Source organism: Poecilia formosa, unplaced genomic scaffold, assembly GCF_000485575.1.
Source record: "Poecilia formosa unplaced genomic scaffold, Poecilia_formosa-5.1.2 Scaffold215, whole genome shotgun sequence".
NCBI lineage: Eukaryota > Metazoa > Chordata > Actinopteri > Cyprinodontiformes > Poeciliidae > Poecilia > Poecilia formosa.
In genome coordinates, this window is record NW_006800154.1 from 256986 (window position 1) to 269312 (window position 12327).

Consider the following 12327-nt stretch of genomic DNA (forward strand, 5'->3'; position numbering starts at 1 on the left):
AACATCAATTTTCAAATGATGTCACGATTTCTCGCAGAGTTGAATTCAGACCTGGCCTCTGATTAGGTCACTCTAGCACATAAATATGTGATGATCTGAACCGTTGCTGTGTGTTTATGGTTGCCATCTTGCTGGACGGTTTTGTACAGCCTCGTGCAGCTTTTCTTTCAGCATCGTTCTGTAGTGAGTAGAGTCACTCTACCTGTTGCTGCTAAAGAAAAGCATCCTCACATGTTGATGCTGCCAGCTCTGAGTTTCCATGTGGGAAACACTTCAACAAAGGACAAATCTGTGCTGTGCAGTTGTCCTACAAACAGATTTTCTCTTCTGAGTGATGGATCTCTGCAGCTCCTCCAGAGTTAACAAGGGGCCTCGTTACCTGCTTTTTTGGTAAATACGCTCCTTCCTGGATGGTCAATTTATGTTGGCACCCATATCTTGATAGCTTTGTATTTGTGCCACATAATAGCACTTTCTGTTCTAATTAGAAAGAGCCGGTAGCTACCACAAATTCAGATTTTTCTCCAGCCTCTTGAATATATGACTTACAGATGTGATTCATCTGATGCTGCTAACTTTTTTAGGGCCTTCTTAATTTGTCTCTCGGTTAATAATTAGACATAAAATTCACAACATGCAGCCTTGAGTTGAGAAAGCAAAGGAAAAGATCATTTAAATACATTGCAAGGAATGTCATCAGAAGCATAATGCATAAAGGAAATTACAAGTGGCTCAAAAGTTTTGCACAGAACTGAATTCCAAACACACATGCACACTTGAAGGCACGAAGGTCTACAAGGACGTTTAATACCAGCACCGACATTTGGACCGCGAATCGGTAGAAACCTGCAGGTCGGCCTAATGCAAGGCAACACACAGAGCTTCAAAAACTAACGTGTGCGTTGCTCTGATAAGACAGAGGTCGCTTATAGATGCAGCTGCGGCTATCCTACATACATTCATGCGTGCAGACAGTGGCAAAGCAAAAATAATCTCTGATATCAGTACCGAGGCTAGTTTATGCTGTTGACAAAGCAGGCCAACAGATTTGAGTTAATGTGACAGTTAACTGGGATTAATTCAGGAGCCAACGTAAATGAAGCGGGCCCGCGGACAAGACAGGGGCGTGCAGTGGGGATGGGAAGACGTGTGTACTGTACCACACTGCTGCATGCTTGGATAAGCATGTAGGCCATGCCAACAACAATGCGTAATACAGCCTCTGCTGATGGGGGGATGGAAACGCACACAGACACAAACTCTCGGCGCTTTCTACCTCACCTCACACACTCACACGCATGCACGCGCGCACGCACACATTTGGCTGTGCAAACACACAAACTCGCACTCATGCACAGACATTGATGGTGATGGGGCATGGAGCAGTTTATGCTCATATCAAGGGAAAGTCTTTGATCAGTGTGACAGGAAGGGCACTCGCCCCGGAGGAATTAGCTAACTCTTGCTTTGAAAAAGCACATCCACAATAAATCAGCCGTGCTCAAATGTGCAGAGCAGAGGGGAGAGGATGTCTGATATTTGGCTTCATTAATATGCTAAATGTATGAATATGATTTGTTCCAGTTCAGTGTCCAGAGTGGCACGATGAAGCACAAAGAGCAGAAAGCGCAGAAATTCAGGATGTGCTCACGATCCACTCAGATTAACAGCCAATTAATTAGCAAAAACAGTTCAGATGCACGGTCAAAAGATGAAGCTCGATTTTTTTTATTATCATTATTAATAATCATAATGATTATCTTAATAACTATAATTATATATGTCATGTTAACAATGATAGCAATTAAAGAGAACTTTTACACTGTNATAGCGGAATAAAATATTTGTCACTGTACACATTTACTTTTAGGTCATAAATATACATTTTCAGGATCACGTAGTACATAGAAGTCAAAAAAGTTGCGTTTCTTTTTTTTAATCCCCTTTTGAGATATTTATTTTTGTTTCCATACATACAATGAAGGACTTCAGTTCTCAGTTAGAAATGCTATTTTGTTTCCAGTTTTATAAGCAAACACATAACTTTTTCCTTTATCTTTTGTTGACAAAAGAAGAATTTTATCCTAGAGAGACTATTGTGTTTTTTTTTTACAGCTATGAAAGACTTTATTTCATATATTTTTTTTTGCTTTTGAAATGTCTAAAAATTTAAATAGGCATTTATAAATACATTGCATAGTATATTTAAAAATATAAAAGTTGTTCTCAATCTTCTGTGTTGTGATTTTGTAAATATATTTCAGTGTAGAGCATGGATATTTTTAGTTAACTTTGAGAATATTTTAAGAAACATGTAAACACAATGCTACAATTAATATGCTAAGCAAATTTCCAAGTAAGTCTGTAGTATTAATTAAACTGTAAGCTGTAATATAATATATTTCAGTTTTGGTCATTCTTAACATAAAATAAATTGTGGACTACGTATATACCTAATGCAATGATAGTATAGATAAGAGTGTACTTGTGGAATACTTTAAATATACTTCAATAAACATAAATCGTATACCTAATATACACTATTAGGATATAGATGAGTGTACTTGTTGCATACCTGATGTATACTTTTGTAAATCTAAAATAATTGTAAAAAAGTGCTTACAGTATATTTTTATAAACTTAAAAATTCTCCAGTGTTGTAAACAGAAGCATACTTTCTAGTACATAGTCTATAGCTTACTTGCTATACTTATAGCAATGCTCAAGTATAATAATACAAACTTAAAGTATAATAAGAAAATCTTTAAAAGATGACTGAACCACAGATCGCATGTATTTTTTTTTTTTAGTTACAGATGTGTCAAACCTCTTCCCACATAACAAACCAAACTTATTTTGCAAACATTTATTTTTGCAACATTTTATGTAAACTTCAAAGGACGTCACCAGGGTACTTCAGCCTGCGAAAGGCGATGACAAAAGTGTACCTGCAGAGCCCTCTAGTGTCCAAACAGCGTTCGTACAGCTGAGTGGACATGAGACTGTACACTCAGTTTCAGTCAGTAGGTGGCAGTCTTTAGCTGTGCTTAAAGATTTGTTTCTCCTTTGAGTCCTCCTCCTTTGTAGTACGTAGAACTGCTGATTTGCCCCTTTTACCGACTGTGTTGAGAACAATAAAACAATTTGCAATAAAAACCACTGCATCTGCTCCAACTTTCACACTTTTAGTGTTCAGAGTGTTTTCTCTACCTTCTTATCCTTCCTTCTTTTTCTTTCTTTCTTCAACTTAGGCCACTTTTCTCTGCACTTCCCTCTACACCCACAGTCATTGTCGAGTCATTCCCAATCACAATATAGTTTGCATTTTCGATGTGAATGTTGGGCGCCAGCCGCTGAGGCCTTGGGTCCCCGCCGTCCTGCTCCCGTTGTATGGTGGCTCCGAGAACAAGCTGTCGCTCCATGCAAAGCCTCAGCATCTTTTTTTCCTCCAACCTCAGCCTCCTCATTCTCTGTTCGCGATCCCAGATCTTTCTCTGTTTTTCGATCCTCGCCTTATTAAAAGCCTTTTTCAGGTGCCTCTCAAAGTTCCTCCTCTCGTCCAGTGCCACCAGCGTCTGCAAGGTGATGGGCATCTGCTCTTTCGGCATGCAGTTCTCCCGAGGCAGCAGGGGGATGACCGTGTTAAATTTGTGTACGTTGTTTATAGAGTTGATGAGGGCGATGTTGGTTTTCATTTCCACCATTTGCGAGTTGAAGTTGCGCGTGAGCAGCAGGAAGGTGAAGGCAGAGTTGTTGACGGCGTCCTCCACGCACCTCAGAGCGCTCTTTCCTGGAATGGCAAAGTCGTCTGAGAAAGTTGCCCCCGTGGTACCGATGACTGCCTCGAGTTTTTCCTTCATGCTCTCCGCCACATCGGAATCTTCTGGAGCATGCAAGATAACAAATGCATAAAATATGTCCTCCTCCTCCTCATCCTCCTCTTCATCTACTTTGCTTATGTGTGTGCTTTTTAGAGCAGGACTGCTTGGAAGAAGAATGTGTGTCGCAGACGGCAGGCTTGATTTAGTCTGAGTGATGGGTTTTAGTGGTTGGGTTGCGCTCTCGTTACTCCTCATTGACGCTTCTTCTATATTAATGTCTTTCTCTGCTCCAAACCGAGATGTTCCAGTCGACGTGTGCTGAGGAGATGCACAGTGAATTTGTTCTGGGACATGTTCTGTTTTATTTTCATGGATGGAAGGGTTTAGTATTGGGTTTCCTGAAGATTCAGCAGGTGCTTTGTCCCCTTGAAAGGAGATTGTTGTAGGAGCGCTTATCTCGAGATGAGAAGGGTATGAAGGCTCAGACGGACTGTTCTGCAGGGGGCTGGGCATGCAGTTAACATTTGCAGACTCATCCAGAGACGCAGCGATATCTGAAGTTGCCTTTCCTTCACTCATGGTCCTGCATGGATCGATGGAAGACTCCGATTTCAGATCGGAGGGCAAGCACATGGGCTCTGCAAACTGAGGCCCACACACAGCTCTGGCTTCCTCTCTAAAATTATCATATTCCAGAGAGCTTGTGTTTAGACATTTGCAGGAAATGGCTCTCTTGTAAGCCAGATCCCTTAGACGTGGATCGCACAACCTTTGCTCAGACAAAATTTTAAAAACGCGAGCCAGCGATGACAAAGACTCTCCCGTCTTGGCCTCAAACAGGCTACAATGAGCTCCAAAATCGTCTAATTTACCTCCGCCTGAGTGCCACTTTTCAGCCAGATGGTTAGCGAGGGGGTTGTCCTCTAGCTTCTGGAGCTTCCTCAGGGCCTGGGCTTCTCTCTGGAGGATGATCAGACACAAAGCGTGTATGATCGTGTCTTCAGGAGACTCACCCAAGTGGATTGTGAGGCTGAGTAATCGCTCTGAAGGTGCCTTTTCCAAAATGTCAAAGACAGCCCTCAGTCCTGTCCCTTGATTTTCCAGTTCTGTGTGATTCATTATACGGATTAGGTGCCAACTGGTTTTGGGCAGAGGAAAGAAGTCAACGAGATCACATTTGATTCTCCAGTTGCTTTTTCTTCAGATTATCAGCATGTTGCCCTTTTGAGGAGAAGACTTGCAGTTTTCCTTTCTATAAAGACACATGAAAACATTTCGTACAAATGAGATCAAATGTATATTATAATATTACTCAAACGAGCTCAAGGGTGTGAAAAAAGTGCCCAATTAATAGAAATAAATGAACTTCTTGTGTGACTCCCTTGACCTTTTTACGATCATAAATCAGTAATTACTTACCGGAATGATTTCTCTGGAGCAATGATAAGAGATCTGCTTTTAGTTCAAACAAGGAAGTCAGTCAGAAAGTGATGACTTTCTCACTTCAACAATTTGTTTTTCCTAACAAGAAACTCTTACTACTCAGATGGAACCCTTAAAAATTACTAAAACTTCTCCTTGGATCTCTTCCGGGTTCAGGACTCCAGCCTATCAATGATAATCTACCTGTTGGACGTTTAGGACTGACAGCTTTGAAGCTAACTCAAACAACAGCATGCTGATGTCACGCAGAGTGAAGTACGGTAGTTCAAGAGGGTCAAAAATGACGGAAAGCGGAAAAAACATTCATTGCCTTTGACATTTCGAGAGCACAAACTTGTAGCTCTCTTAACAGTTATTTTTCCAGTAGTTAAAAATAAAATGTCCCCTCTCTATCAGAATTTTCTTAAAGATGTCACACATTTTAAAATCTCTAAAAACAAAACAAAACAAAAAAACAAAACAAAGAAAACCTCTTGTAATGTCGTAAAGTGCAAATCTTCAGCTCCAAATGCACAATGGGCGTACAAAAGAGAAGAATTTTTTTTTTTCAACATCTGGCTCTGTCGTTCTCCCTCTCTGCAAAGAGGCTGGTGTATTTTTATCAACGGAGGAAACCTCCAACCCTGTATTTACCAGGGGTGGGGTCACACCAGGCGGGGAGCGAGCCAACACCAAATCCCTGAACCCAGCGCAGACAGAGAGCCTCTGTGCTGAGAGCAGAGCGATATGTTTACAATGTGAGGGATTAGAGTCACTCTATGGGAAGTGTTTAGATTTCTTTACAGTATAAAATTTCACTGCTCAGCTGCAACACACGCCACCAGCCCGGCTGAAGAGCTGCTCCCATCTTTTTACTCAAAAAGCTTTCTTACTGGCACGGATGCAGTTTCTGAGTCACTGTAAATACCTCTGAACCTTTTAAGACATTTATTCCACTGATTAAGGAGAAATGTATTTTCTTAATGCAACATAACCAACCAAAACAACCCAGACCGCTATATGCAGCTTATATGCTAAATTCAGCCACTCTAATGAGATGCTCTTTAACTTTGGCTGAACTCACATCTCCCTTTGCTTTGATGTGTTATTTTTATGCCATTTACAAATCATAAGTGCCTCTGACAAAAAGCATTTAAATGACTACACAAATACAACTAAATAAATTAGAATATCATCAGAGAGTGTATTTATTTTATTATGAACTACAAATATGTTTTTACCAAGAATTGCTGCTATTTCCGCATCGGTCTTCAGGCTACTACTGACGATATGCAAAAAGACTGAAACGGCACATGGACTTGAATTAGTTTTGAACATGTTGCTAGAATATGTTTAGATAACTTTGATAGTTGCAGTCATGACAGCTGCTATGTTTTGTTCTTACTTGCGCTTTATGCCATGTAATATGATCGAGAAAGATAAATGAAATTAAATAAACAAATAAAAGCACAAAATAGGACAGTTTTGTATCAGAGTGCCATAAACAAGCCTGCTTTCGTTGTATCAGATAAAATACATTTCTAATTAAATGTGGGTAAAGTAATTACTGTAAATTGGATAACATGACATGATTTTCATTAATATTCATGTTTTTAATTCAACAAACCGTTCTTTGGACATACCACCAAGGTGTGGTAAATATGACAGGTAATGACAAACAGGGCACAGATCACAAAGAACATGTGGAGCATACAAATGTTCACTGCTACTTCTTATAATAAAATAACACATGAAAAGCATTACATGTCAGTAATAAACTGATATTAATTAGTTTCTTGTTATGCGCATTTAGAAAAGCAGGATACTTATACATTTTATATTAAACATCAAGTTTATTCGACTCTATTTAAGTTTATTTGAGCCCCTCAAAGTCGCTCACCCAAGCGGAAAAAAAACTTTCACTCACTCACTCTCTTAAACACACACACACACACACACACACACACACACACACACACACACACACACCGAATCCCAACACCCACACCGCCTGGAGATGATCCCCAGTCAGTTATGTAACGTGCTGCCAAACGTCCATCTCTATTGAGGACAATTCCTTTAACGAGAGACATGCTCCCCCAGCAGCTGTGTTAGTCAGCCTGGCAGTAAATCTGCTTCCACCTTCAGGCAAAAGCACATAGTAAGAGGCTGTGTCAGTTCTGCAGATCCTGGCATTAAACATCCTCTGTTACGCAGTTTGGAGCAAATACGTTCTGACCCGGGCTTGGTTTTTCTTTTGGAAGGGGGGTTAAAATAAAACGCTGTTCAAACGTGGACGACTCTCCTGTCACATGGTTCCTGACTATAGGCGACAATGCACACGTGTGCTGCTGTGTGTGTTAGCACGCATGGCTTCTGGCCGTGGGAGAAAGCTCTGGGGGGAGACACAGAGAGGTCACGAAAAAAGAGGCTCTGGGGCAGACGAGTGAAAAGGAGGCCCTTTCTTGGACAGGGACTGGGGATTAGGATGAAAGACATATGAGTGGGGGATGCGCTCTCTTGTGGCACCCACTTGGTGCATCGCTCACACGGATTGTGCATCACATCCATTGTAAAATGAGCAGGAAGAGACAAAAAGAGATAGCCAATGAAAGTTACAGAGACAAGGATGGGAGCACAGATGTGTGAAGATCAGTGGATTTGTTTAAGTGGGTGAAAACCAGACTGCTTTCCCCTCGCCCTCCAGTAAACATGATTTGTTGTAGATGCTAAAGAAATATTAGCTTCAATTATTTTCCTTCTAAAAGGTTCTGTGAAAAAAAAAATCTCCTTTTTGACATTACAACTCCAAACTTTTATGTATACAGCTGGGATTTTATGCAGTAGACAAACATAAAGTAGCACATAAATAAAGGATATTTTATTTTTGGTTTTTCAAAAGTTTCTTTTTATAAGAATTTGTGACATTTATTTACTCCACCAACCTGAGTCAGTTACGTTGTAGAATCCCCATTTGCAGCTATCAATACTCCAACGTCAGAAGGGATTGATGTCTCTGCAGACTGAAACTTTTGCTTTTTCTTCTCAGCAAAGTGGCTCAAGGTCAGTCAGATCGGATGGAGAACATCGATGAACATCAATTTTCAAATGATGTCACGATTTCTCGCAGAGTTGAATTCAGACCTGGCCTTTGATTAGGTCACTCTAGCACATAAATAAGTGATGATCTGAACCGTTGCTGTGTGTTTATGGTTGCCATCTTGCTGGACGGTTTTGTACAGCCTCGTGCAGCTTTTCTTTCAGGATCGTTCTGTAGTGAGCTCCAGTGAAGTCACTCTACCTGTTGCTGCTAAAGAAAAGCATCCTCACATGTTGATGCTGCCAGCTCTGAGTTTCCATGTGGGAAACACTTCAACAAAGGACAAATCTGTGCTGTGCAGTTGTCCTACAAACAGATTTTCTCTTCTGAGTGATGGATCTCTGCAGCTCCTCCAGAGTTAACAAGGGGCCTCCTTGCCTGCTTTTTTGGTTAATACGCTCCTTCCTGGATGGTCAATTTATGTTGGCACCCATATCTTGATAGCTTTGTATTTGTGCCACATAATAGCACTTTCTGTTCTAATTAGAAAGAGCCGGTAGCTACCACAAATTCAGATTTTTCTCCAGCTTCTTGAATATATGACTTTCAGATGTGATTCATCTGATGCTGCTAACTTTTTTAGGGCCTTCTTAATTTGTCTCTCGGTTAATAATTAGACATAAAATTCACAATATGCTGCCTTGAGTTGAGAAAGCAAAGGAAAAGATCATTTAAATACATTGCAAGGAATGTCATCAGAAGCATAATGCATAAAGGAATTATGAGTGGCTCAAAAGTTTTGCACAGAACTGAATTCCAAACACACATGCACACTTGAAGGCACGAAGGTCTACAAGGACGTTTAATACCAGCACCGACATTTGGACCGCGATTCGGTAGAAACCTGCAGGTCGGCCTAATGCAAGGCAACACACAGAGCTTCAAAAACTAACGTGTGCGTTGCTCTGATAAGACAGAGGTCGCTTATAGATGCAGCTGCGGCTATCCTACATACATTCATGCGTGCAGACAGTGGCAAAGCAAAAATAATCTCTGATATCAGTACCGAGGCTAGTTTATGCTGTTGACAAAGCAGGCCAACAGATTTGAGTTAATGTGACAGTTAACTGGGATTAATTCAGGAGCCAACGTAAATGAAGCGGGCCCGCGGACAAGACAGGGGCGTGCAGTGGGGATGGGAAGACGTGTGTACTGTACCACACTGCTGCATGCTTGGATAAGCATGTAGGCCATGCCAACAACAATGCGTAATACAGCCTCTGCTGATGGGGGGATGGAAACGCACACAGACACAAACTCTCAGCGCTTTCTACCTCACCTCACACACTCACACGCATGCACGCGCGCACGCACACATTTGGCTGTGCAAACACACAAACTCGTACTCATGCACAGACATTGATGGTGATGGGGCATGGAGCAGTTTATGCTCATATCAAGGGAAAGTCTTTGATCAGTGTGACAGGAAGGGCACTCGCCCCGGAGGAATTAGCTAGCTCTTGCTTTGAAAAAGCACATCCACAATAAATCAGCCGTGCTCAAATGTGCAGAGCAGAGGGGAGAGGATGTCTGATATTTGGCTTCATTAATATGCTAAATGTATGAATATGATTTGTTCCAGTTCAGTGTCCAGAGTGGCACGATGAAGCACAAAGAGCAGAAAGCGCAGAAATTCAGGATGTGCTCACGATCCACTCAGATTAACAGCCAATTAATTAGCAAAAACAGTTCAGATGCACGGTCAAAAGATGAAGCTCGATTTTTTTTATTATCATTATTAATAATCATAATAATTATCTTAATAACTATAATTATATATGTCATGTTAACAATGATAGCAATTAAAGAGAACTTTTACACTGTATTAATCAGAATTTTATCAGATTTGTGACGCTTAAAGAGCCACATCGCATAGTTATTCCTTTGCTTCTCATTTTGTCATCCAACATCAACAAACTTCAATATATTTATTAGGATTTTGTGTGAATGAACAACACAAAGTAGAGCACAATTATGAAGTGAAAGACTGAGGAAAAAAATACAGTTGAACCCAGATGTTTGTTTACACCAAATAAAAAAAGCACTAAGACATTTTCTTCTCACCGCGGTTTGAGGTTTCTCTCTACCGGATTTGCACATTGACAGACTTAAAGTATGTGTGAACATAAATTAAAGAATCCTTATCAAGACTTTAAATTGGACTTTTAAAGCATCCTGACTGCATGATGCTGTCTCCATCATTTCTTACCATGGGTATGTTTTTTTCCCCCAGGATGATTGATTTTATTCAAACAAGTGATTTTTTTTTTTTACTAGAGCACCATCATAGCTTCTCTTTGCTTTCCTTCAACAGTGGCTCTCTTATTGCCATCCTCATATTTATTTTTAATAAAATTTATGGAGGTCACAACTCATGAATGTCCCATCAGGAGATGAGCTGTGAATCTCTGTTGCTCCTCCAGAGTTAGCATCTTCCTCTTGAGTGCTTCTCTGGTTAGTGTCAGCCAGATAATTTATATAAAAAGTCATGTCTTGGAAGATTTGCAGTTTTAATATCCTCTTTCCATTTTCAGAAGCCAGCCTGAACAAAGCTCTCTTTAAAAAAAACTTGGGATATTGTTTTATAACTACTTTCTGCTTTAAACTCCTCCACATGTTTATTCCTTTTCTGTCTACCGAGTTCCTTGGTTTTAATGATGCTTGTTTCTTCTAGTAATGTTCTCTAAGAAACCTCTGATGTCTTCACAGAGCTGCTGGATTTCAGATGTTGATTAAATCACACGCAAGTAGAGACCCAGAAGGCAATTCATTGCACTGGATTTTATTTAGGGTTATTGGAGTAAAAGGGCCTTAATCCTAAGTGGTTAGCCTTTATTTGTCAATGAGAAAACAACCCACAATACATGTAAAAACCATGTGTCACTTTTCGTCCAATACATATTTGTGTCAATGTCAAAAAGTTTAAGAATAATTTTGGAAGGAATTGTACATCCTGCTCAAACTCTCCGAGTGTCTTTATTTACTAAGAAGAGAATGAGTTTTATATTTGGATGTAAGATGAGAACAATTATCACACCTATACCTAACCAATTTACTGATCTGGTAAACAAGTGATATTCACCATGTAAATAACGAAGGGTCAACTGGAGCTACAGGTTGCTTTCACTCGCACACTCTGAATGCAAGCCATCCAGGGTGGAGCGATGTTCAGCAGAGCGCACTAAATAAATCAGTGGGTGAACCAAGCAGAAACAAGCTGTCTGGACTGTCATGAGTTGCAGGGAAGAATTGCAAACATACAAATTAGCAAAAAAAAAAAAAAAAAAAACCCTGAAAAACCTGTTTGGATGGATCAAATTATACCTGAATCTGCATTGCTGAAACGCTACAATGATTCGCAGCAATGTTCAACTTTTAGTTAGCTGAACTGTTTTGTTAGGCTCACTGGTTACTTCTTTTCCAGCACAACTGACTCCAAACCAAGGAGCTTTGCATTAGGACTGCACAATGTTAGAAAAACGTGCTTTTGGGCTCTTTGGTTTACTTTCTGTGTTATGCCTAGAAATTCTCTTTTGTGAGTAAGTTTTTTCTTTTTGTTCGCCTTCCAGCCATCATCTTCAGCTGCTGCCAAGTCTTAGCCCATGGCTGGATTTAGAAAATATGCACAGACTAAGAAGAAGCGTGGGCCACTTTCAGTGTGAGTGAATGTACACATGCAGGATTAATTCATCTCCAAAATGCCACATTTGCTTAAATCCTTAGTCAGACGTTTCAGGTCCAACATGTACAGTATTCAAATGTAAATTAAAAGTTAAGTTTTTAAGATGAACAAATTCAGGAATTTTTCTTTGGACATCACACAACGGCATTTTTCGCACTTATGGTCTTTCTTTGGTGAAGATGTATAAAAGCTGTAGCATAAATGAATCTCAGTTTCAGAAAAGTTTTAAAATCACTCTTTAATTTAAGTACATTTAGTCAGTATGCAAAAAATCCCCTGCAGTCAATATAATATAATATAAT

General features: G+C 40.1%; 1 protein-coding gene across 1 annotated transcript; it reads right to left on the reverse strand.

Annotated features, from left to right (window-relative positions):
- Positions 1–2797: 2797 nt before the first annotated feature.
- LOC103148932 (TIR domain-containing adapter molecule 1-like) lies at positions 2798–5600 on the reverse strand. Its single transcript, XM_007567929.2, has 2 exons — positions 5241–5600; positions 2798–5073 (listed from the first exon to the last, which is right to left on the reverse strand). Exon 2 carries the CDS (start codon positions 4938–4940, stop codon positions 3243–3245), a length of 1698 nt encoding a protein of 565 aa, XP_007567991.1. The 5' UTR covers positions 4941–5073; positions 5241–5600; the 3' UTR covers positions 2798–3242.
- Between the last annotated feature and the right edge of the window lie 6727 nt (positions 5601–12327).